Source organism: Odocoileus virginianus, chromosome 12, assembly GCF_023699985.2.
Source record: "Odocoileus virginianus isolate 20LAN1187 ecotype Illinois chromosome 12, Ovbor_1.2, whole genome shotgun sequence".
Lineage (NCBI taxonomy): Eukaryota > Metazoa > Chordata > Mammalia > Artiodactyla > Cervidae > Odocoileus > Odocoileus virginianus.
Genome location: NC_069685.1, coordinates 42,779,188 through 42,803,957, shown reverse-complemented (window position 1 = coordinate 42,803,957; position 24,770 = coordinate 42,779,188). Strand labels below are relative to the sequence as shown.

Below are 24,770 nucleotides of genomic sequence, written 5' to 3'. Positions count from 1 at the left end.
GTTGGGCAGCTTCGTGCGAATGTCAGTGCCACCCCTGCCCACCTCGGTTTCCCTTCTGGCACTGTACTGGGGTTGGGGGCTGGGGCAGCAAATGCGGGCCTCTGTTTAGATTCTGCACACGGTGTGTGACAGGGGGGTGGTTGTTCCTCAAGTACCTTTTCTTTTGAAATCTGGGGTGTGGGGGGCCTGTGGGGTGCTGGAAAAGACTGAGGAGAGAGGAGAGGCTGTCCAATTGGAGGGCACCTGGCTTGAGCTAAGCTGGAAAGTTCTGGAAAGTTCCCCAGCCCAAAGGGCTTTCTGGCCTTTGACCAGGAAAGAGCCAGAACAGAGGACCACCCCCTGCCCCCGACCCAAAATATCATCAAATCAGCCGGATCCTTGTGGGGCTGGGCTGCGGGAAGCCCCAGGGGTAAGAACCCTGGAGGACCCCTTCTGGCTGAAGTCACATCAGTCTGGTCAGAGCTTACCCCCACCACCGAGTGGATACTGGCAGCTAAGTTTGCCCATGGGTCTTTCAGGACTGGGACAGAAAAATAAGATCAGAGCCGAGAGTCTGGGCAGTCAGCCGGGAAGATGGGTTTGCACGCTCCCCTCAGGGCTGTTGGACCTCCAAGGAGGGCGTGTTACTCACACCTGGATGGGCCTCAGTCTCGAGGGGTGCTCAGGTGCTTCCTCTGCTCACGGGGTTCCTCCTGGAAGTTGGCACCCCTCCTCACCTGCCCTGTTCCCTGAGGACACCGGTCACCTGGGTGACACTGTCTAGGGGCGTCCCGGGTTTGGTTGGCCCGGGGGCTGCAGCCACAATGGCAGGGGAGGCTGTTAGCTTCCCGGGCCCCTGCTGCAGCCCACCAGGGACCTGGGCACTCTGGGGGGTGGAGCGGGGGTTCCCACTGTACACAGGAACTTCTGGTGGGATCTGAGCCAGATGAGAGGAGATGGAGGTGGGTTTGGAGGGCCCCAGTGTTAGGCTCAGGATGTTCCTGCTTTGATTCTCTTGTTCCTCAGCTATTTGCTCAGCAAGTCCAAACCCATCACCCCCCAACTCCAACCCACCCAGGCCTATAGTCACCTCTGAGGACACAGTTGCACCCAAGACAGTAAAAGCATGCCTGATTGGGGGTGGGGGTGGGAAGCAGATGACAAGTGAGGATGCGAAGGCCTGAACACACATCTCCACAGCCATCCGAGCCCTGAGGGCAGTTCAGAGAGGAAGTGGGGCTCCCTCAGGCTCAGGAAGTTCTCTCCGAGGGGAAACCTGGGGAAGGACTTTACTGCAGAGTAATAGCTGGTACAAAGACCCCGAGGATGGAGCGGGCTGGGGATCTTGGAGAACCAGAAAAGAGGGTCTGTGATCAGAGGAAGGAAAGAGCTGAGTCTGAGTGATGGGCAAGGGTCAGGTCCTGCAGGGCCTGTGGAATGAGCTGGGTCATTTCCAAGAGTAATAGGGAGCCGTTGAGTGTTCATAACCAGAAATGGCAGCAACCAGGCAGGCTTATTAAGACTTCCTTGGTGGTCCTTGGAGGAGCAGTAGGGGGCAGTCACAGCTGAGCTGGTGCCTCTCTGCCCCCAGCTCGGTCAGCACCATCCGGAACCAGCGTTACCACATCCACGCCAACCTGTCCTGCGCCGTCCTGGTGGCCCAGGTCCTGCTGCTCATCAGCTTCCGCTTTGAGCCGGGCACGGTGAGTGCGTCCCCTGGGTCCTGATGTGTCCACAGTGGGCCTCCCTCCCATCCCCTCCTCCCTCCACCAGGAGGACATCAGCAGGGGTGGCACCTGCTGGTTTCAACTTGGAATTCAGACCACCAGATAGCCAGGCTGTGGTTCCTCTGGGAAAGACAGGGAAGATGACTGGCATGAACTGGCCTTCCTGCTCACATCAGTCTTTGTAATGAAGACAGGTACAGCCCTGACTACGTGTTGGGCGTTGTGCTGAGGGCTTACATAGATCCACTCAGTTAATCCTCATAACAAGCCCAGGAAGTGATGCCACAGAGGCAGGATTGAGGCAAAGAGGGTTACAGTGACTCGCCCAGGTAAGTGCCGACCAAAGTCTGACCTCGTGCAGTCTTGCTGCAGACACTGCTCTCCATTTCTGCTCTGACCGCACACAGCCACACCCCTCCTCTGCCTGCCCAGGGCAGGTGCTCTCCACAAAGGGACTGTGAAGACCTAGATCCACATTTCTGTACCCTTTGAATCAGGTAGGGAATCCTCCGGGGAACTAGGGGGTCTTAGATCTCACAGAAAGTCAAGTCCTGAGACTAGAATGACCCAGGCTTGGGTGATGTGGGTTATAAGCCTGGTTGATGGGAAGAAGAAGCAGAGATGGGCTTGTTCTACACTAGGAGAGAAGGAGAACCGAGCAGTATGAATCAGTGGCCCTAGGTGGGATACAATCACACTTGGCTAAAGGGAGATGAACTCTTTATCTCCCTAGGTGAGGGTTAGCAGAGCCTCTTATCCTCATAACCAGTAGGGTCCTCAGTCCACCTGCCTGTCCTGGAGCTTCTGCCTAAGGAGAGATTCACTCTCCTCTGCTCGCAGGTTTAGGGGTTCATCCAAGCATCTAAGAAGTTCTTGGCTGTGCCGTGGACAGATGAGCCTGCACCAGCCTCATTCTCTCCTACTGAATGCATTTCAAACTCCACTGTGGATCAGCACATGGGATTTTCTTAAAATGTAGATTCAGGTTCAGCAGGATCTAGAGTTCCTGTTTCCATCCAGCATCTGGGTGATGCTGATGCTGTTGGCCCAAGTCACGCTGAGAGGAGTGAACTCTCATGGTGTGATGGCAGCAGGAGGGAAAGTGGTCCAGGCAGTCATGGTCCAGATGGTGACCCTAGGGGCTGGGAGCCTTCTCCCTCTCAGAGCCCATGTATGTGAAATCCCAGGCAGGGCTCCAGTGCGTGGATCTGCTTGAGTGATCCACCCACTGGATGACCTCTGAGACAGACAGGAAAGGTGACTGTGGTGGCTGGTCTCATCAGAGCCTCTGTGTGTGTATAGGGGGTGAAGGTGGTCCCCAGACGAAAGGGGAAGCTGGTCCTAAAAGACACAGAGCCATGAGTACTGGGACCACAAAAATAATAGATATGTCCCATATTTATATCTAACTTTGACAGAGCCTGATGACAAGAAACACAGCGTTTTAGCAACTTGTTCCTTTTTCTTCCCCTAAGAAATAACTGTCCAGGGGCCTTGGGAGGACAGGACATAGAGCCCCCACAGAGATGGTTGTTCTTGTTTTCATCTTTGTTTTCCTCCCTGACTCCTGGCTCCCTGGCCCTTTGATCTGAGCTTAGGGATGGGTGGCTGTGAATTTACAGAGAGCATAGGGGCTGGGGGGTGGGGGGCGGTGTGCGAAATTTCTGATCAAGGTCCTGGGGAGAATCTGAGGCCATGTGGCTGAGCCTGAAGCTGCGGCCATGACCCCAGGAGCAGGAGGGACCAGATGCCCCGTGATGCTCTGAACAGAGGAGAGGCGCACACCTGCCCTGGCCGGCTAGTCAGAGAGAAGGCAGGTGGGCCTTCTGGATGTCAGTGCCCCGAAGAGCCAAGAAAAGCAGGCATGACAGGTAGTTTGTACATCTCTGTCTGTTACACACCTGTTTGAGAGTAAACTCCAGGGAAGCGGCTGTGTCACTCAGGCCGTTCAGCTCCAGGTAGGTAACCAACACCTTGAAGTGGAGAACTAAAACAGACACGTCACATGCTGATTTCTCTCTTCCCCTCAACTCCATTCCCCTCGTACACTGCTCTGCAGCACCTCCCCGCTCCAGAGCCAAGCTTACTTCATAAGCTCCAGGCTAGGGGCCTTAGGTCCGGAGCTATAAGGGAAACCCGCTTGCTGATGGCTCCGCCCACTCTGGAGCGCTGGCCATCTACCTGGCCAGTCACATGCCCGCCCCGAACCAATCCTGTGGCAGGGATGGGGATATTTATGTTGATTGGCCGGGCCAATTCCCTGCCCTCTCATGAACCAATCACTGTGCCTGGGAGGGGTTCTGATTGGCTACTGCTTGAGTCACGTGCTCCACTCAAATCACACACACCCCCCCCGCCCCCGGAAAAGCAAAATGAGACTCTCCAGAAAGAAATGAAGCCACGTGACCATAAGGCACTCCCCAGAAAATCTGTGGAGGGAGGTTGAGACAACAGCGAACACCCGCTGCTCACACCCTGAGAGAACTTACTTTCTATGCGTCGCTTTGCTCCTAGGCCCCGTGCCAGGCGATGGCCATGCTCCTGCACTACTTCTTCCTGAGCGCCTTTGCGTGGATGCTGGTAGAAGGGTTGCATCTCTACAGCATGGTGATCAAGGTCTTTGGCTCAGAAGATAGCAAGCACCGCTACTACTATGGGATAGGATGGGGTAGGTGGGGATGAGATGGGGAGGTGGGGATGGAATGGGGCCGGAGGCAGAGGTGGGTTGCAATTTCATCTTCACGTGAAACACCTTGAAGAAGCCAGGTGCTCTTAGTCTTGAACTTCCCCACACTCTTTTTCAAAAAAGTCAGTTCCCATGGGGAGTGCTTTGGAGTGTTCTATTCTAATGGTCGGCTTCCCTTCTGTCTAGGAAAGATCTCAGAGGCATACTCCTGAGCCAGTGCGGGAACAGTGGCCTGCTTCTCTTGGATTGACACCCAGCTTTAGTGTGGGGCGCTGGGCAGGGGAGGTAGCCTCTAATGCTACAGTGTATGGGTGCCCTGGGGGGAGGGCGATCGGGTCCCTGTGTTCCCAGCCAGTCACACCCTGGGTGGACTCTGTAGACTGTGGGTTGTGGTTGGAGGCAGAAAGGAATTCCCGATCTCTGGGTTGCTGTTACCTGGAATAGAGTTTTTGCTCCGTGGTGTTAAGGAGAATGAGATATGCAGGCAGTCTGCCCCAGAGAGGTATTGTGGCTTTGGATTGGGCCCTGGGGGAAGGAGTCTTTCGTTAGCCCTGCCTGCCTGGAGTGGAGCAGATTGTAGCCCAGGTGTCCTAGTCTCTCTGTTTTACTCTCTATTTTTAGTAGGTTTTCTTGAATAAATTCTTCTTAATTTGCAGCAAGCCCTTAGGAACATTTACAGAGACTTTATACATGCTTGTGTTTTTTTAAAAGCTAACTTTCATCAGTTATGGTGGTCCTTTATCCTGGGAGTTACCTTCCCATCGACATGACTCCTTTGCTGAACTTCCTCCTTGCCCATCTCGAGGTGGAGCCCCAGAACATAGGAGACCCTGCTTCCTGCCAGAGTAATGGACACCTGGCATTCTTGCATTTGCTCTAAAGCATTAGTCCATCATCAGGGACCTGCTACTCCTTTCTAGTTTTCTTGCAATTGATTTAATTTTCACAGTACTCGTGGTGCAGGGAGCAGACAAACATTTTATTTTGTGCTTTGAGCTGGCTAATGAAATGGGGAGAGAGGAGACTCGTGGGCCCCACTCAAGCATGACCGTCTCCTTCCATCCTGCTGTGACTCCCTGAAAGAGGCGGGTTGCTTCTGCCTTTGACTTCTGTCTTCATTTAGTAAGTGTTTACAGGATGATGTGTGATCAACCACCTGTGATGACTAGTTTTTTTTATGGAAATGGCCATACAGTTTAGATTTGTGTGTACGTGTCCATGCACGCATGTGCACATGCACACATACACACCCCATAGCCACAGCAAGGACGGTTGAAATGAATTAAATGTGGAATTTGTCTCTGCAGGGACAGGAGCCATCTATGCTGGTTCAGGGTAGAGGTGGGGGTCACAATCCAATCCAGCCATGAAGGATGGCTGCTTTAGCCTGCAGTGTATTAGAGGAAAAACAATGAAATATTTGCCAATATATAAAAATGGAGAAGTTTTACATAAGATTATGGGGTTCTTTTGAAAAATGAGGAGATCTGGAAACCCTGAGTTTCCATTCCTACTTGACAGCAGGGGCTGTGACTGTGTGGTTTCTGATCCCAGTGTCTTCCCTGTGGGTGTTCTTAGGCCTGCACAACCTCCATCAGAGACTCCCTGCAAACACAGGGCTGGGATGGGTTCCAGCAGGCCTGCCACCTCTGTCTCCAGTCTGCGTCCCCTAAACTGATTTCATCAGGGCTCAGAACTGCACCCTTCCTTCAGATTGGTTAGACTTAGTTCTGGGCCTGAGTACATACAGTCTGCAGGCGGCTGGACTCTCTCTACCTGCAGTTATTAACGAGGAGGGAGCTAGAGGCTGACCCAGGGCCCTGGGAGGTCACACTATAGGAAGGATCCCCCAGAGAGAGGCCACTTCCCTAGAGATTTTCAGCCTGCTCTTACCGTGACCTTCAGACGGTATCATTTTTTGAAACTCAAGGATTGTGGTTTTAGCTGACTTGGAATTGGAGGTGTCCCATGAACAACCTACCCGAGGTTTTGCCGTATGTCAGGCCCTACACTTGAACTTATAAGGCGGGCGAAATGTAATGTCTGTCCTCACGGAGTCCACCTGGGAACTGGGAGAGGAGGTGAGTGATAAACAATTGAGTGTTTGTTTACGTGTTGGTGCAGGAGACACGAATCTCTGACCACAAATTCAGAAGTGGTCAGAGAAACGATCATAAACTCAGAAGCGAAAGAACTGCAGCTTGCTTCATTTTTCTCTGTTATGACTTCATTTCTTTTGTGAGTGTCCACTCATCTAGCTTCCCTGGTAATTCAGATGATAAAGAATCTGCCTGCAGTGCAGGAGATCCCAGGTTTGATCCCTGGGTTGGGAAGATCTCCTGGAGGAGGGCATGGCAACCGACTCCAGTATTCTTGCCTGGAGAATCCCATGGACAGAGGAGCCTGGTGGGCTATAGTCCGTAGGGTGGCAAAAAGTCAGACATGACTGAGTAACTAACACTTTCACTTTCACTCATCTAGGGTTGAAAACTTCATTGTAGTTCATTTTAGACCCCGCCTTTCTCTGAAATCATGCTGGTGTCCCAGGGAAGTGACATAGTACCAAGATCTTGGGAGGTGTGTGAGTCAGGACAGGCTAGATCATGCTGCCATAACAAGCTGCTTCCAACTCACATCGGTTGAAACCAGCGTTTATCTCCTGTGTACACTGTGTGTCCTCGGTGGGCTGGTGGCCGCAGAGGGGCTCTGCTCAGGGCGGTCCCTCAGCAGCCCAGGGTGATGGGGACGTTGCTGCCTTGAGCCATAGCTGGTTGCTGTGAGAGAGAAGATGGTCCGGGTGGTTATCACCCTGGAAATTAAACACTTAACCAATAGAGGCATGTGTCCCTTCTGCTCACAACTCACTGCCCAGAAGGAGTCGATGATCCAACAGCTTTGGATATGGAAGTGCAGACCTCTCACGTGTCCAGAGCGAGGCATCCAGAATACCGCCTCAGCGACTTCTACCAGAGGGTGGACCACTTGTCTCCTGGCATTGTTATCTCCCTGCCCCTTTCTGCTGAGACATCCCTGCCCCTGTGTTGGATTTCATATTATCCATCCTCTCCGTGTGTTGCTGTGTGTGTCCAGGTTAATATTTCGTAGCAATGCTCCTTATGATCACTCCTTACATCACCCCTCCCCACTTCCCTGGATCTTAGGAGGCAACAGCCAACGTGGTTACTCTGAAAGGCCACCACATTCCAAAGAGAACACTTCTTTCTTTACAAGATTTATTTATTTACTTATTTTTGGCTGAACTGGGTCTTTTTGGCTGCGTGGGCTTTTCTCTAGTTGCAGAGAGTGGGGACTACTCTCTAGTTCTGGTGCATGGGCTTCTCATTGCGGCAGCTTCTCCTGTTTCAGAGCACAAGCTATAGGGCACGTGGGCTCAGTAGTTGCAGCTCCCAGGCTCCAGAGCACAGGCTCAATACTTGTGGTGGACGGGCTTAGTTGCGCCATGGCATGTGGGCTCTTCCTGGACCAGGGATTGAACCCATGTCTCCTGCATTGGCAGGTGGATTCTTTACCACTGAGCCACCAGGGAAGTCTAAAGTAGGCACTTCTTGAGCTCCATACAGTCAACATCCAGAGGACAGGGCCAGAGGGACTTCAAGTTGTTTGCAGAAGCAGGTCACATGTCTGCATGGGTTATTGAGGTGTGAATTTCAGATGATGGCAACAGTGGAAAAGACATCTGAGTTTGTTAGTAATAGTGGAGATTATTGTACAGAGATGGGCTTTGTACATCAGTGCCTCCTTAATCACGTCCATGGCCTGAGCTTGTGTGGTCCTCACAGTAGCCTGATGTCGCCTCCATTTCCAGAGTGAGAACCTGGCGACCCAGAGAGGTTCAGCTGAGCCCTTGAGTCTGCACAGCTGGTCCAGGCTGGCCCTGGGGATAGAACCACGTGTCGTTTGGCTCCAAAGCCCAGGCTGTTCCTGCTGGCTGATGTCTGCATCCTGCTCCCACGCTTCTCTTCCTGTTGCCTGTGAATTTTCCTTCTTAACAACACCCTCACCTGATCCCCGTGGCTCCTGCAGCGCGTTTCAGAGAAAGCAGAGAGTGGAACTTGCCCTCTTCTCAGACCCTTCTAGTCACCTTTCGTGGCCTGTCCTCTGCAGGATACAGAGGATGCTGCTGGGGAAGCCATGACCAAAGACTGTCAGTGTTGCTTTGGGGATCGTGGGAGAAACACATCACAACACAGTTGTGAAGGTAGAAAAAGAAGCTTCAACTCTTCCATTTAACTCTGGGCAGTAGAGAGATGACAGCCTCTGACTTGGGCCCCCGCCATGGCCAAGATCAGCGGAGAGAGGTGTGGCGGCTCCAGGTGAAGCCTCAACCACTGAGTTTGAAAATCCATCCTCTCTGGCCCCTCCAGTTCTTCCTGCCTTTCAGAACCAACCCACACGGGGCCCTGGGGCCTCTGCAGGGCCCCATGTGCACCTGCCAGGCTGTCCTGTGGACCCATTGTTCCTGCAGGGCCTACTTCTCCTGCACCCCGAGGCTTGGGCTTCCTTGGGAAGATGGGAGCGGGGGACCTTGGTGCACCATGCCAAGGTCCCTTACCATCTCATGTCCCGTGTATTCCTCCCACCCCAAGTGAGCCAGGCAGTGGGGGTTCCCTGTGACATCTGAGGAAACTGAGGCCCTCAGTGAGTGAGCAGCAGGGTGGGGGCCTGGTCCCAGGACCCCGCTTGTCTCCTGTAACTCTGGGTCCATCAAGGCAGGAAGCCTGCAGCCAGTGGCTTCAACATCTGGAAAGGCTTTGGCTTCTAGGAGGTCGTGCATACAGGTGGGGAAGCCAGTGTGGTAGCAGGTCAGCGGTGAGAGGCGCACTGCCTCCTGGCCCCAACGCCTCTCCCCAGAGACTGCTCTTCTCCTGTGAAAGCCTGATGACTGTCTTGTGCAGACGTCCTGTGATGCAGACTATTTTGACATCAAGACAAAGTGTTTCAGAGATGGGATGATTCTTCAGAAACCCCTTTTCAAGATAATTTAAAATTGATCCTCAGAAGGGCAGGCATGGGACTGACCGAGCCACCAGACATCCCAGGAGGGCTGTGGCCTTGAGGTGCCCAGGCCTGGAGTGAGTAGGGGTTGGGGGGAGAGGAGCAGGCTTCCCTCTGGGTCCTGGAGCAGGTCTCCCATGGGTGGGACAGACTCAGCTCAGGGGCGGGCAACAGAGAGCCCCTTGTTGTAATGTATCCCCCCACCCTTTTTTCCTCGGAATCTGCCAAGTGCAGTTTCCTGGTCGGGAGCCCTTTCTCCTGGAGGGGAGGGTCAGTGGGTGGAAGAGACCCCTTGCTGTCTCTCCTCTGTCCCTTCCTTGCAGGGAAGCAGAGGGAGACCCCGTGCTCACGGCACTGAGTAGTCAGAGGCCCTGGGTATGCACGGCTGCTTTCTGAGCAGCCAGAAGCGGTTTTCAGATATAGAATAGATTCATAACGGATCTGCCCTAAAATACACATGTGTGTTATCTCTTTGTTTAGACTCTTAAGTCCTTGGAGCCTAGAGGCTGTTCTGTGCCCTCAGCACACAGTTTTTTGTATCCATCAGGTATAAAATGAATAAATGCATCAAAAGAGACTGGCGCTAATACGGTACTTTGCTCTCATTTTCTGCAGGTTTTCCTCTTGTGATCTGTATCATTTCAATAGTCTTTGCCATGGACGGTTATGGAACAAGTAAGAAGTAAGTGAAAGGGTGATTCCTGTGTTGGCAAGACTCCCGTGGGGAGGGTTCCCATGGCCCCAGCTCATTGGCTTTCTGTGTTCTTCTGGGGGAGGGGTCTGTCCAAGGCTGGCATCTTCCAGCCCTGACAGTTTCTTAAAAAAAAAGTGTTTTGGGCTTTCTCCCACCTTGAAACTAGCAATGAGGGGGTCCTCGTGCCTCCAGGACTGCATGGCCGGTACAAGTTTCTAATGGGAACTTTCCATCCATGCAGTTTTCTTAGACATGCTGTCTGGTCACCCATGGAGCCCAGTTTTGTGTTGGTCAGCAAGAGACTAGTTCCTAAAAAGTCTCATTGAGTTACAGCCGAGTGAACACAAGACTGTGTGCGTGTAGACCAGTGTGCGCCCGCAGTGGGCCCCAAGGTTCTCGCGGGGGCGGCAGCAGATGGGACACTCTATGTTCTAGACCTCATGCCACTGTTTTGAAACTGCAGTTGGTGGGTCCAGAGTTGAATCAAGAAGAGGCTGGGTTGGTGCTGGGCAGCCAGGCCAGGTGTTTAGGTTCTAGAAAGTTGATTTCCTTTCCTCCCAAAGAGAAAAAGGCTTTAGCTCAACCATCTTTAGGAGGCTGTCCCCTCTCCTCAACAAAGCTGAGGAGTCACCGAAAGAGGACACCATGGAGAGAGTTTAAGAAGAGAGAGGGAGTTAAACTTGGTCATGACTTCAGCCTGAGATAATTTCTCAACTGAGTTGCTAAACTGGGAGGAATTTGGCTTATTCCACTTTAGGGCAACAATTTCCTGGAGATGAGGCTTTTAAAGAAAGTGCTGTCTGAGTGCATACTGAAAGAAGAATGATTAAACAACCATTGTTCTGGCCCATCCCTTGCAAGCCTGCGTGGTATCCGAAGTCAAGGCGCAAATTAAAAGAAGAAACTTCATCTCAGACACATCTCACTGGCATTTGCTCAGTTTCTTTCCATCTGAGAGTGCAGATGCTGGCCGCCTACAGCGTGTGGCTCAGCTCCAGGGTCTGAGTCTGATATAAGCCTCTCACCCACACACGTGCCTGAGAGCGAGGCAGTCTTGGCAAATGTCCGGAGGGTCACTGAGTGTCTGGTGGGGATGGGGGATCTGAAGATGCGTGTCCACTTAACACTCTGCATGACAACGGTGGAAAGCACAGGCTTCCTCTTGCAGAGTCATCACCCTCTCAGGGAGCCTGGGTCAGAGCTGCCCCTCTGTAGAGGGACCGCTGTACTCACCGTGTGTTTCCATGAGAGATGCCGCATCCTCAGACAGGAGGCTCTTCTCTCCAGGGTCTGGATTCCAGACAGGAATGAGCCTTTTACAGGCCCTGTCTCATGTCTGGGACACTTCATGTCTCCTGATCCAGGAGGTCTTGGGGGGAGGACTGGGATCAGAAAGGCAGGTGCAGGAGCATGGGCTGGGTGCCCTAACATCCCTGGGCCTCAGCCTCCTCCTCTGTAGGGCGAGCATCATCACAGCACCTGCCTCAGAGGGTGCTATGGAGTCACAGGGGATGATGTGTCTCTGGGTTTGCAGAGCTGGGGGCAGGGGCCATGCTCCTTGAGTAGGTGTGAGTTAGTGACCAGGTGACATCCACGTCCTGAGTCAGTGAGGATGTGTTGTGGGCCTGACCAGCTCCCAGCGGGTGTGCCAGGCCCCTGGGACTGCCCCCAGATCCAGGGAGGGATGTGTCTAAGGGATACCCAGGTTGTTGGCAGTTCTGAAGCTCTGGAGAGAAATGAGGTAGTAGAGGGCCTGGCAGTCCTGCCTGAGCCCCTGGAATCACATCTCAGAAGCCAGGAGGAATTTCACAACCTTAAAACTGGACCCTACATCCCAGACAAGGCTTCTCTGGAAATCAGAGCCGTGGCTGGGATCCACTGGGACCATTCCTCTCAGTTGAGGGGGCACTGCCAGGAGGGGAACTGACAGATAGCTGATGAGCTGATGAAGATGGTCAGTCCTGTGTCACATGATGCCTCTTCACTCCTCCAACAGGCAAAGGCCTATTTATTTATCATAATAAAATGAAAGCCTCTGTTGGATTTTGGCTAGACTCTGCAGAGATGGTGAAGTTTTTCACTAACTAGGTGACCTGTAAAAGCCTTCTTTTCCCTGAGCCAGTCTGCAGACCCAGAACGTTCTTCCCAAGAGTGAAATGCTCTTGAGATCGTGAGCAGGATATGGGCACGTCTGTTGGGATTGACGGTATTATGGTCACCATGCCCACATTGTCCCTGTCCTCTTGTGGATTCAGGGCCCCCGCGCGGGAGTGGGTGGGGTGATGCATTGATGTAACCTTCTGTGTCCCTCCACAGTTGCTGGCTGTCGCTCGGGAATGGCGCCATCTGGGCCTTCGTGGCCCCTGCCCTGTTCATTATCGTGGTATGTTCTCTGTCTTGCGGGTGTGGAGCTGGGTGGGGCTGGCGGTAGTGGAGTAGAGGAAGCACTGGGCTATGTGGAGATGGGGCTGGGATCCCTGGGAGTAATGTCCGAGGCTGTGGCAGCACCAGTCCTGTTACAGCCCCTCTTGTAGCCCGTGACCCAGAACCTCATTACTCCAAAAGATACTTGGCAAGGTCAGCCATGTTTTCAGATTTAATGCAGACCAGATTAAGGCCCTTGGTGCTTTTCCCGCCAAAGCAACCAGTATGGGTGTGCACCCAGGTGGGGCAGTGCAGACCCAGCTGGTTCTTTTCCTTCTCACTGTTCTTTCATAATTTCCTCACATGCACATCTCCATGGTCAAGGAGATGCAGGATCCAAGGCTGCGTTAGGAAGTTTTAGTCAAAGCTCCCTGGGAACCACAGGTAGCAGAACTCCTGTGATTATGAAGGACCTACTCAGAGAGGTTGACAGAAATTGGGATTTATAAACTCATAGTCAGGAATGCTTGCCATGGCTGCTGGGTTCAGGATTCAGACATGGCCATCTCCACGTGTTTCTGGCTTCTCACATCTCAGCTCTATTTTCCTGTAAGTCGGCTCCATTCTTAGGCTGCCCCAGATGCTGGTAAGAAACTCTTAGGACCACACAAAATTTCAGTATCCATCTTGGGGGAAAAAACTCCTTTGCTCTTCTTGCTATTGTTCTGCTGACATGTCCCACAAAATCCTATGATTGATTCTCATCATTTCTAATGGGCTTGACTTGGAACTCTGCCCACCATTGACCCCCTCTCTCACTGAAGTCAGAGGAGCAACATGCTCTGATTGACCAGAGGAATGGAATGTTCTGACTGGGAAGCAGAATGTTCTGACTGGCCTGAGGAACAGACTGTCCTGATTGATCAGCCCTCCCTGTGGCCAGAGAAATGAAATGCTTTGATTGGCCAAAGCTCTGAAATGCTCTGATTGGCTAGACCTAGGTCACAGTTCTAACCCTGGGTCCTTGTACTTGGTTTCTGGTGAAGTTATTTAACCTTAATGATAAAGGCTCAAATTTATAGAGATCTTTTAAGAAAGATGTTTTTACATTAAATGTCTCTTTTCCTTGCCCTTGAAATGGCTACTTGAAGAGACGGTGATTTCTGTTTTATAGAGGAGCAGATTGAATGATAAATTCCTGGTCCTGATTGCAGCTGTATTGCTTTAGGTGTTCCCTTCCTCTCCTCCTCCCCTTCTCCTTGCCGTCTTACTCTTGGTATTCTCCTCCTCCTTCTCCCCAGGTGCTAGTAAACCAGCCTGAGCTCTCTTGAGCAGAAGAGGCTCAGTCCTGGGAAGCACGGGGAAATCAGACATGGCTGGTTCTGGGCACTCAGTGATGTCATCTGGTATCTCCTACTCAGCGCATGGCCCCGCTGCCTCCTTGCTGGCTCCATCTGGATCAGGCAGGCTTTCCTGGGGAGGACAGCTCCTGATGGAGCTGGCACCCTGACAACACTCTTCAGCTCAAGGTGGGGAGGGAGGCACTGCTCCCAGCAGTCCCCACAGAAGTCCCAGGGCAGATTCTGATTGGCTCCTGTGGGTCAGGTGCCTGTCCCAGAGCCAATCACAGAGGCTGAGATGGAGACAGATGGTTGTTTGGGCCTGAACCACATGACTGCTCAGGGGTCACCCCCTGAACTCCAGGGCCTGGAGGTGGGGGTTCTCAGGAAGACCTGTGAGGAGGGGGCTTTGGGGAGAGGGTAACAGCATCCTTGCGCCCTGCTCAGTATTTGGGGTCTGGTCAGGGGTGAGGCATCCCCCAGTCTGATCATCTCTCCCCACAGGTGTTGGGGGCTGACACCAGGAAACCTCCCCCACAACCCTCCTGCCCACCCTGAGCATCCAGAAAACACTTCACACTCTGGGCTGAGACTCCAGAGCATGCTCTCCACACACCCGCAGGGTGGGGTCAAGGCTGTGTTTATTACCTTTCCAAAGGGTGCTGTCTTTGAAGCACCCTGGGCGGCCCTGATACTGAAGGCAAGGGAGGGGACTCCAGCCGGAGACAATTATGCGTTTGGTGTCCTCATTCATCACCTCCCAATCCTGATGACAAACCCAGCTTCCCATGTCACCAGTGATGGCGGTGAGAGAACGGACTTAGAGAGGGTCTGTGGATGGCACTTGAAGCCCACCACCCTGCTCCCCTCCCCCACGGGGATATTTCCTAAATATTGTGAAGCCAGCCCCCCTTTCTCTCACCCCCTGCTCCCTTCCCCAGCTGCTGAGTTGAAATCTTCTTTTGACTTTGTTGCATATTCACTGGCACGGACTGAAGCCATGGGCCCTGGTGGTTAATTAGAAATGTGTCCAAGGGAAGATTCCTGAAGATGTGGCTTCCTGCTTCTTAATTAAAATTCCATTCAGGCATCCTCATGCCACATGAGGTGCAGCAGCATCTTCTTGGTAAAGGGTTTCCGGAAGGGCAGAGCGGGGGCTTCACCGTGGTGTTCTGTTTGGGACCCGAGGGAGGGCGGGTGGTGCCAGCCCTGCACACGATCCCCTCATTCTGGCTGCACTGACTCACTTCCCTCCATGCCCATCTCCTTCCAGGTGATGTGGGCTCTGGGGCGTCCACAGGTACAAGCAGGAGATGGGGAGTGGGGGGTGCTGCAAGCCTCCTGGATCCCCAGTGGTCTCAGCACTCAAGCGTCTGTGCCAGAGGAGAGGTGGGGCTGCGCTCCCAGGGGGGAGGATCCACATGGAGCCCTGGTGGGAGAAGTGGGCATCAACCAAGTGCCCCTCCTAATACTGTGCCCCTCCTGCCCGGGGTGGGGGGGTGATCTGTATGGATGTGGACCAGACTCAGAAGAGGAGGGCCCAGGAGTGCATTCCCAGTTCCCTCAAGCGGGACAGTGGGGTCAGGGGCTGCTCCATCCCCCACAGACCACACTCCTGTCTGCAATGCCCATGCCGCCCTGGCCACAGACTCCCTGGGTCCTGACGCTGTCCCTCTGTCCTCAGCTCCTCTGTCTCGCAGAAGCCAGGGTCCCACGCACCCATCTCTGATTGCTGGCTCCCTTGTGCTTGGGTGTTTTCTTTCTTTATCCGTCACAGATGGTCAGAATCATGTAGCAGGGTCACCTCCATGAGGGAAGGGGGCACAGCCATCTCTGCAAGGCCAGGGCGACGCACACCTGCTCTGTGAAGGCGGTCTCCTTCCAGGAAGGGCCGCCAGGTTGGGGAAGGGACGGGACTGTCGTCTCAGGTGTCCATCCTCTGCGGGAACTCTGAGCTCTGAGCACGGACCAGCGTTCTTCAGTTAATTGCTTTCAGCTGTGGGAGGTGGCACGTTATTGTGGTGACGGGTCCCTGAGCTTTCAGTCCAGGCTGTCCCCTGTCCCAGGGCTGTGTGAAGACTGTCTACAGTCATGTTACACCCGGCCTTTCACAGGAAGACAGAGGCCCCCATGAGCGACCCGGCAGGCACTCTCATCTCCTGCTCCTGGGGTCAGGGAAGACCCTTCACTTTGTCACTCAAATGGAGACACAGGCTGACTGACTCCAGTCCCCCAACAATTAAAGCCTCCTGGTCAGAGCATGGATGGTGGGCGGGGGTGGAAGGGAAATAGTTGAATGTTTAAGTCCCCCCTCCCTGTTCTCTCTCTTGAGTGCTGACCTCACTCCCCAGGTCTGGAAGGCCTGGCAGCATCACCCCTTCCCAGTCTCCCCGGGTGATCTGAGTGTTTCATCTGACTTCAGTCAGTGACAGTGGGGGATCCAAGGCTTCCCTGCCTGGATCCTTCCCCCTACCCACCGCAGCGTGGGGTCTGGCTGCAGCAGGGTCCCCGCACCCCAGATCCTCCAGGATCACCGGAGCCCCACTGTCCATCCTGGGGGGTATTACCTCCAGCCCCACCCCAGCCCCTCTCCCTCAACATCAGCCTGAGGACTGCAGTTCTCAAACTTGTTAGTAAGGGAATTACTGGGGAGCTTGGGAGCAGTTCCCACCTTAGAGGTTCTAGATTTACTGGATGTGGGCTCCAGGACTTTTCAGAGCTCCAGGAGATTCCACCGTGGAGCCAGCTTGAGGTTGAGGAGGGCCAGGGGAAGTCAGGGAGCCCTGGATGATGAGGAGGGCAGTGTAGGCCTAGAACTGTTTGGCGACTTCGCAGTCGAGTGCAGGGTCTGCCGGTGGTGGCCCACGTGGTAAGTCCTATGCAGGAGCACAGGCGATTACTTACAAGTCATCTGCAGCGGCTGTCACACTGAAGCCATTGAGTTGAGTTGTTTCAGTAGAGACTGTGAGGCCTAGAAAGCCAAAACTATTTGCTACTTGGACCTCGAGAGAAAAATCATGCAGCCCCTGGGCTGGAGGACGCAGTGGAGGGGTCCAGAGGTCCAGCCTCTCTGAACCTCAGGGTTCACGCTGGCCGGGGTTGGGTGCGTCTCATGTTCCTTGTCTCCTCTGAGGACCTGCGGTTGTGCGTGTTGAGTTGTTCCCCATTGTTCAGGGGCCCCCTGAAGACAGCAGTTTTCAGGATCACAAGTAGGGCTTGGCCCCATTGTGTAAAGTGTGCACAACTCTGTCTGGGTGCGGGTTCACATGAGTACGTCTGTGGGAAAGAAATGTCTGGACCGATGCAATGGGATACAGTTCCCTCCAGAGGGATTCCTGTCTGGGGGCTACCTGCTTGCGTATCCCATGCATATAAGAAACATCTGGCAATTTAAAACTAAAATACTTTGGCAAGGTGCAGGTTCATGTTGGGACATGTGGTTTCTGTGTGTCCTGGTGAGGTTGGTCTTGGAGGGGCAGGAACCTGGGGGACAGAGATTGTCACGGTGATGCCTGCGGGGCCCATGGCGGGGGCCGGGGAAGGGCAGATCCAAGCCCCTTCTGGGAACAGCTCACCCTTCACCCCACTGGCAGATACTGACCCGTCCTCCCAACTGCCCCTTCACAAACCATCCTACCTGATTATGAAGGGACATGGATGTCATTCCATGGATGTCCTTCAGTGAGCCTGAGTGAGCCTGAGCAGATATACCTATGGGGCCAGCAGGACTTACAGAAGCAGGGACACAACCTGAGCCTGCTAAAGGGCTTGTTCCATGCCGGCCCCACTGGGGAGAGAGCCTCCAAGCCAGGGAAGAGAAAAGTCTGGAGCTTTAAAGTCCTTCTCTCACATGAAACAATGGCCTGGTTCAAAACTGGGAAAGGAGTACATCAAGGCTGTATATTGTCATCCTGCTTATTTAACTTATATGTAGAGTACATTAGGTGAAATGTCAGGTTGCATGAGGCACACGCTGGAATCGATAACCTCAGATATACAGATGATACCATCCTTATGGCAGAAAGTGAGGAAGAACTAAAAAGCCTCTTGATGAAGGTGAAAGAAGAGAGTGAAAAAACTGGCTTAAAAATCAACATTCAAAAAACTAAGGTCATGGCATCTGGTCCCATCACTTCATGGCAAATAGATGGGGGAAAAGTGGAAACAGTGGCAGATAATATCTTCGTGGGCTCCAAAAATCACTGTGGACAGTGACTGTAGCCATGAAATTAAAAGACGCTTGCTCCTTGGAAGAAAAGCTATGACAAACCTAGACAATGTATTAAAAAGCAGACATCACTTTGCTGACGAAGTTTTGTATAGTCAAAGCTGTGGTTTTTCCAGTAGTCATGTATGGATATGAGAGTTGGCCCATAAAGAAGGCTGAGTGCCAAAGAATTGATGCTTTCGAACTGTGGTGTTAGAGAAGACCCTTGAGAGTCCCCTGGACTGCATATCAAATCAGTCAATCCTAAAAGAAATCAACACTGAATATTCATTAGAAGGGCTGATGCTGAAGCTGAAGTTCCAGTACTTTGGGCACCTGATGTGAAGAAATGACTCATTGGAAAAGACCCTGATGCTGGAAAAGATTGAGGGCAGGAGAAGAGGGTGATAGAGGATGAGATGATTGGATGGCATCACTGACTCAATGGACATGAGTTTGAGGCAACTCTGGGAAAAAGACAGGGAAGCCTGGCATGCTGCAGTCCATGGGGTCGAAAAGAGTTGGACACAACTGAGCAAATGAGCAACAACTACCTCTCACCTAGGAAGAAGCCAGAGACGTTGTGTGACTCTACAAATACAGGTGCGTAAAGATACATAGATACAGATACAGTTGTTGTTTAGTCACTAAATCATATCCGACTCTTTGTGACCCTGTGAACTCTAGCCCACCAAGCTCCTCTGCCTATTGGATTTCCAGGCAAGAATACTGGAGTGGGTTGCCATTTCCTTCTCCAGGGGTTTGTCCCAACCCAGGGATTGAACCCACGTCTCCTGCACTGGCAGGCGGATTCTATATCACTGAGCCACCAGGGAAGCCCTATGGATACAGTTACCAATTTCTAAATACAGATACAGAAATGGGTACAATTAGTTATAGGCATATAAATACAGAGTCGTAAATGCTTATAGGGACATAGAAACATGTAGAGATACAAACCGTAGCGTTTACTATGTCTATACATGTCTCTATACTTTCATTGGGAAATCGTGGCCACATCCCAGTGAGTTTTCATGAATACCTGAGTAGCCCAGAGTCAGGTCAAGAAACACAGCATGGTCTGAACCCCAGAAGCCCTGCCCCGTTGTTCCCTCCTCCCAGCAGAGGTCCCCGTGGTCTTGAGTGTATATCCTCCCCCTGCCTTTTTTTCTGCCGAAATGCAGCTTGTGAATTATTGGTTTGACGTTCTGTCATAAGTAGCTTGTTGGCTTTTCTAACGCAGAGACACTTAGTTGATGAGATACATGATATTCACGTTACAGACGCCTCACTCCAGGGCCTTTCCCAGTTTGCAGCCAGGCACAAGCCAGGGCGAGTGAAATGCAGTGGGGGACTGAGCCTGCTTCTGCTTTGTATTTTCATGAAAATAGGAAGATTTGTTTTGCCCGCAGCTGCCGTCTCCCACTTAAATGCGTTGATGCGGGATCAGAGGTTCACTGCGCCGTCTCTCATATTGCCGTGGCGGACGTGACTGTCTTACCAACTCAGAGGAAGCATGCACGCCAGATGAAATCAGACAGGCCTACGCTGAAAGAGAGAGAGGGGAAATAAATAAACCCCAGCAGAAGCTTTGGAGAGATGGGCACGAAGATGAATTAGAACAGCCAATCATGCGGCAGCTTAACCATTATTGAAACGCTTCCTTCCGGGTCTTAAATACAGAGACCAGGAAATAACACAAGATCTGAAATTAGATCAGTCATTTATAGTGTTTCTATGTCTGTGAAACGATTTGCAGTAATCTGATCATCCGTTTAGTGACCACATCAAGGAGTCTGTGAACCATAGCCTGAATCGTCTGGCTTCACACCTGTGAAGTCTGGGGCAGGGTCCCAGTTCAGCCTCCAAGTCAGCAGAGGGAGAGGGTGGTTGGGATGTGACCTCTGGGGCTATGTGGGTTGTTCAGGCTCCTCCCCTGGCATCCTTCTCCCACGTTCTGGGCTTTGTGGCTTCTCCATCCTCTCCCCCAAATTATTGGGACACTTCATGGTTAAGCCTGTTTTCCTCCTGAAACCAAAGACATCACTGAGACATTCACAGGAAAAAGGATTTATGTTAGTCCCCTTTTATAATTTAAGTAGTTTGATTTTTGAACATTAACACACATGGCTAAAAATTTGAAAGCAAAGCTCAATAATATATATGAATAGTGTCTGCCCACATCTGTCTTTCAGCTCTCTGATTTCTACCCACCTCCCCAAAGAGATGCCCCTGGTGCTAACTTCTTGTGTATTCTAGGAGTGCTACACAGATATCAGTTCAGTTCAGTTCAGTCACTCAGCCGTGTCCAACTCTTTGCGACCCCATGAATTGCAGCACGCCAGGCCTCCCTGTCCATCACCAACTCCCAGAGTTTACTTAAACTCATGCCCATCGAGTCGGTGATGCCATCCAGCCATCTCATCCTCTGTCATCCCCTTCTCCTCCTGCTCCCAATTCCTCCCAGCATCAGGGTCTTTTCCAATGAGTCAACTCTTTGCATGAGGTGGCCAAAGTATTGGAGTTTCAACTTCAGCATCAGTCCTTCCAAAGAACACCCAGGACTGATTTCCTTTAGGATGGACTGGTTGGATCTCCTTGCAGTCTAAGGGACTCTCAAGGGTCTTCTCCAACACCACAGTTCAAAAGCATCAATTTTTCGGCACTCAGCTTACCTCACAGTCCAACTCTCACATCCATACATGGCCACTGGAAAAACCATAGCCTTGACCAGATGGACCTTTGTTGGCAAAGTAATGTCTCTGCTTTTTAATATGCTATCTAGGTTGGTCATAACTTTCCTTCCAAGGAGTAAGCGTCTTTTAATTTCATGGCTGCAATCACCATCTGTAGTGATTTTGGAGCCCCCAAAAATAAAGTCTGACACTGTTTCCACTGTCTCTACATCTATTTCCATATAGAGGAATATAAATATGCATTCACCTGTTCTATGCATTTTCTGCATGGAAAGTGCTACCTTGGTCCATAATGCATCCAGGGAGCGGGCTGCCCATGGTAGCCCCCCAGCCTGCTCCTTGCTGGAAACAGTTCAGGTTGTTTCCAGTCTTTTCTTATTACAAACAAGGCTTCAGCTTTGGCCAGTGTGTGAGAAACCCAGGATATAAATTCCCAAAGTGAGAGAGGCAGGACTTGCTGGATGGCAGACAGAGGACCACACTAAGCATTCTTCCCCCGGAATGCAAGGAATTTACTGGAGGAAGTATAGGTGGGAGAAACCCAAACATATCAAAACTCTAGAAATCAACCAAAGGCATAGAGACTGAAAAGTGTTTGATCACGAAAATCATGCATCTTGGTGAGAGAAGCAGGGTCTGTGCTTTCGATTCGCCACTCCGGCTGATAGTCTCAACTCTGTGACACAGCTTGCCACCTCCGGAGATGACTGTGCAGTTCCACCTGACCTCAGAAGAGGCTGTTTTCAAACTTCCCTGAACCTCAGTGTCTGGAATTAAAATTCACCTTCTTTCCTGTTTTTTAATGGTTATTTTTGGCTGCATTGGTTTTTGTTGCTGCCCGTGGGCTTCTCTCTAGTTGAGGTGTGCAGGCTTAGTTGCTCCGTTGCCTGTGATGTGGGATCTTAGTTCCCCAACCAGGGATCAAACTCATGCCCCCTGTCTTGGCAAGTAGATCTTAACCACTGGCCCACCAGGGAAGTCCCTAAAATTCCCATTCTTTTTTTTTTCTTTTTTTTCCATTTATTTTTATTAGTTGGAGGCTAATTACTTTACATCATTACAGTAGTTTTTGTCATACATTGAAATGAATTAGCCATGGATTTACATGTATTCCCCATCCCGGGCCCCCCTCCCACCTCCCTTTCCACCCGATCCCTCTGTAAAATTCCCATTCTTAAAGCGACTACCAGTTAGTTCCCTCACTCTCTGGTCACTGTCCCACTTGAATGGGCTGCCCCCACATTTTTCACATCTGCGCTGGCCCACCTCTCTCTTGTCTGCTGAGTGTGGCTTTCCTGTGGGTGTTGCCTGGTTAGCCAATGTGGAGTGGGGAGGCACTGGCATTGTGGATATTCCTGTTTGTCAGCTTCTTCCATCTTCCCTGATGTTGGGAGATGTCCACCTTTAACCTCATTTTACAAGTGAGAGAATGGGAGTGAATGAGGGGGCCTGACCATCTGGAACCAAGCTGCCAGGTGTGGAGGTGGTCAGTGAAGACAGGGGTCCCACTGACAGCATCTGTTAGTTATTTGCTATAAAGGCTAATGGACTTCTCAGGTGGTTCAGTGGTAATAAATCTGCCTGCCAATACAGGAGACACAGATGTGGGTTTGATCCCTGGGTGGGGAAAGTCCCCTGGAGGAGGAAATGGCAACCCACTCCAGTATTCTTGCCTGGAGACTCCCATGGACAGAGGAGCTTGTTGGGCTACAGTCCATGGGGTGGCAAAGAGTCAGACACAAATGTACTATACACACACACACATGCATAAAGGCTAATAAACCCTTATTCACTTACTGTGATGGTGTGAGCAAGGGGCTGAATGGGCAGAAGGGCCAGCTTCCCGGTGCTCCGTCCCAAGGAACAGTGCAGGCAGGGATGCTCACTGATGGAGAGGCTGCTGCTGAGTCCTGGACCAGGGAGCCAGGGAGGAGGAGGTAGGAGGAGGGCTGGGAGTGGAGAAGGTGCGGGTCACTGAGGCAGAGTGGGGAGACATGTCTGCAAGACTCCTGAGACAAGGGGTATCAGCAGAGGTGCTTTGGAAAGGCCCCAGGCTGGACCCCCTAAGAAGGCACTGAATGCAGGTATTCAGGCCAGGAATGCAGATATATGTGTGGAATGGTCGGTCAGAGTGGGAGGGGCCTGCATCCCTGTCTGCAGCTTTCTTCAGACCTTAAGATCCCCTGCTGTGCCCCAGGTCTGGGATGGGGAGGGCCGCTTTCCCTATGAGGCTTGCCAGTGAAAGTCTTTGTTTTTGCCTGTGGTCGGGCCTGGAAGTTCACACATGGCCGGGAGCCTGACTTCTCAGTGATTCTGTAAATGACCTCTGAACTTTTCAAATACAAAGAAGTCCCTGGCCACAGCACAGCCCTGGATTCCAGCTGGCATGGATCCTGTAGCAGAAAGAAATCTAGAGGGAGGGGTCACTTCTGCTATCGCCTGCCTGGTCAGACTCCTATTCAGGACCCTGGAGAGCTGCCCACGGGAGAGGACAGGTGGTGCTGGGGCCACTGCCACCGACCCTTGCAGGCCCCCAGCCCTCAGCCCCAAAGGGGAGCCTCCCAGCCCCCCAGACCCCAAGGGGACCTTGTCTAGCAAGGAAGGAGCACTGGGGAGAAGATGAAGAATCCTCTACCATGGCCTCTGTGGATCCCGCAGCTGGGAGCCTGGAGTGGGGGCAGGAGGTGAGAGTCAGGCTATACTGGGGCTTTGGAGATGTGATTTCTTATCTTTCCAACACTCAGACTGCACTGTGGGTGTTAATACTTATTAAGTGGAAAAACTGAGGTTCAGAGGACTTCAGTGTCACACCCAGGGAGTACGTGGTGAAAGGAAATTGGAACCAGTTCTGTCTGATTCTGAAGTTCACAACCTCCTTGCCTCAGTGCTGAGTGGAGTGGTGCTTGCTTTCTTCCTTTTAATATTTATTAATTTTTGGCTGCACTGGGTCTTCATCGCTGCACACAGGCTTTCTCCAGTTGCAGCGAGCAGGTGGCCACTCTTTGTTGTGATGCGTGGTCTTCTCACTGCAGTGACCTCTCTTGTTGTGGAACACGGGCTCCAGGGTGTGCAGGCTTTACTGGTGTGTGGGCTGAGTAGGCTCGCAGGCTCCAGAGTATAGTCTCATTAGTTGCGGTCCATGGGCTTCGTTGCCCCACGGCATGTGGGATCCTCCTGGACCAGGGATCAAACTCATGTCCCCCGAATTGCAAGGTGGACTCCCAACCACTGGATCACCAGGGAAGCCTGAGAGGTGCTTTCTTTGATGTGCTTCTGAGGACTAGCCCTGGGATGTTGGGCTGTTTTTTCTCAGTAGCATAGATGTGTGCTCCCGGAAGCAGTCTTGCAGGGGATCTGTGTAGCTGAAAGTTCAAGGACACTGTTAGATTTCTCCCAGAGATGCCATCTGTTTGCTTGAGAAGCCTGGCTGGGGAGTGGGTGCCTCCAGGTGGACTCAGACGCCCTGCAGGTGCGCTCCAGCGCTTACCTTGTCTCCTATGCTCCTCATGCAGGTCAACATTGGCATCCTCATCGCGGTAACCAGGGTCATTTCACAGATCAGCGCCGAGAACTACAAGATACATGGAGATCCCAGCGCCCTCAAGTAAGCTGGACCTGGGGCTGTCAGCCATGCCCCGCCCACCCACTGCTGCTCTGGGGGTGGCAGGAGGACAGGTCACACTCTTGGGCTCGCCCTGTGTCCACTTGACATCACAGGGAGCACAGAACTTATGCCATCATCCATCTCAACCAGGAGCAGTCCCCTTTCCCAGCTCGCTGCCCCATCTGTGAAAGAGGGGGTTTATTAGGTGATCCTCCAGAGACAGCTTCACCCCTAAAGTTAGAGGAGCTTGTGGTGGGATACAGAGGAGGGTTCTCAAGCCTGACTGTCCTGCTGCGTCAGTCGTGGCTCAGCCCTTACCATCTGCTGAGACCTTGTGAGCTGTTGAACCCCATAGCACCCTGCTTTGCTGATCTGTGTGGTGGGGGTGATAGCAGCCATCTCAAAGGTTGTCCTGACCTGAGCTGGGGCTGATCCATCCACAGAAGGAACATGTGTC

At 52.2% G+C, this 24,770-nt stretch overlaps 1 protein-coding gene across 2 annotated transcripts in view; it reads left to right on the top strand.

Moving 5' to 3' along the window:
• The window catches only part of ADGRD1 (adhesion G protein-coupled receptor D1), a 182,326-nt gene that overhangs the window by 147,549 nt on the left and 10,007 nt on the right, over positions 1–24,770 (top strand). For both annotated transcript variants that reach the window (XM_070475041.1, XM_070475042.1), the window contains 5 exons: positions 1,571–1,682; positions 4,221–4,374; positions 10,024–10,090; positions 12,419–12,485; positions 24,222–24,313. In XM_070475041.1, coding sequence (XP_070331142.1) covers positions 1,571–1,682; positions 4,221–4,374; positions 10,024–10,090; positions 12,419–12,485; positions 24,222–24,313 — 492 coding nt within the window. The remainder of the gene's footprint in view (positions 1–1,570; positions 1,683–4,220; positions 4,375–10,023; positions 10,091–12,418; positions 12,486–24,221; positions 24,314–24,770) is intronic.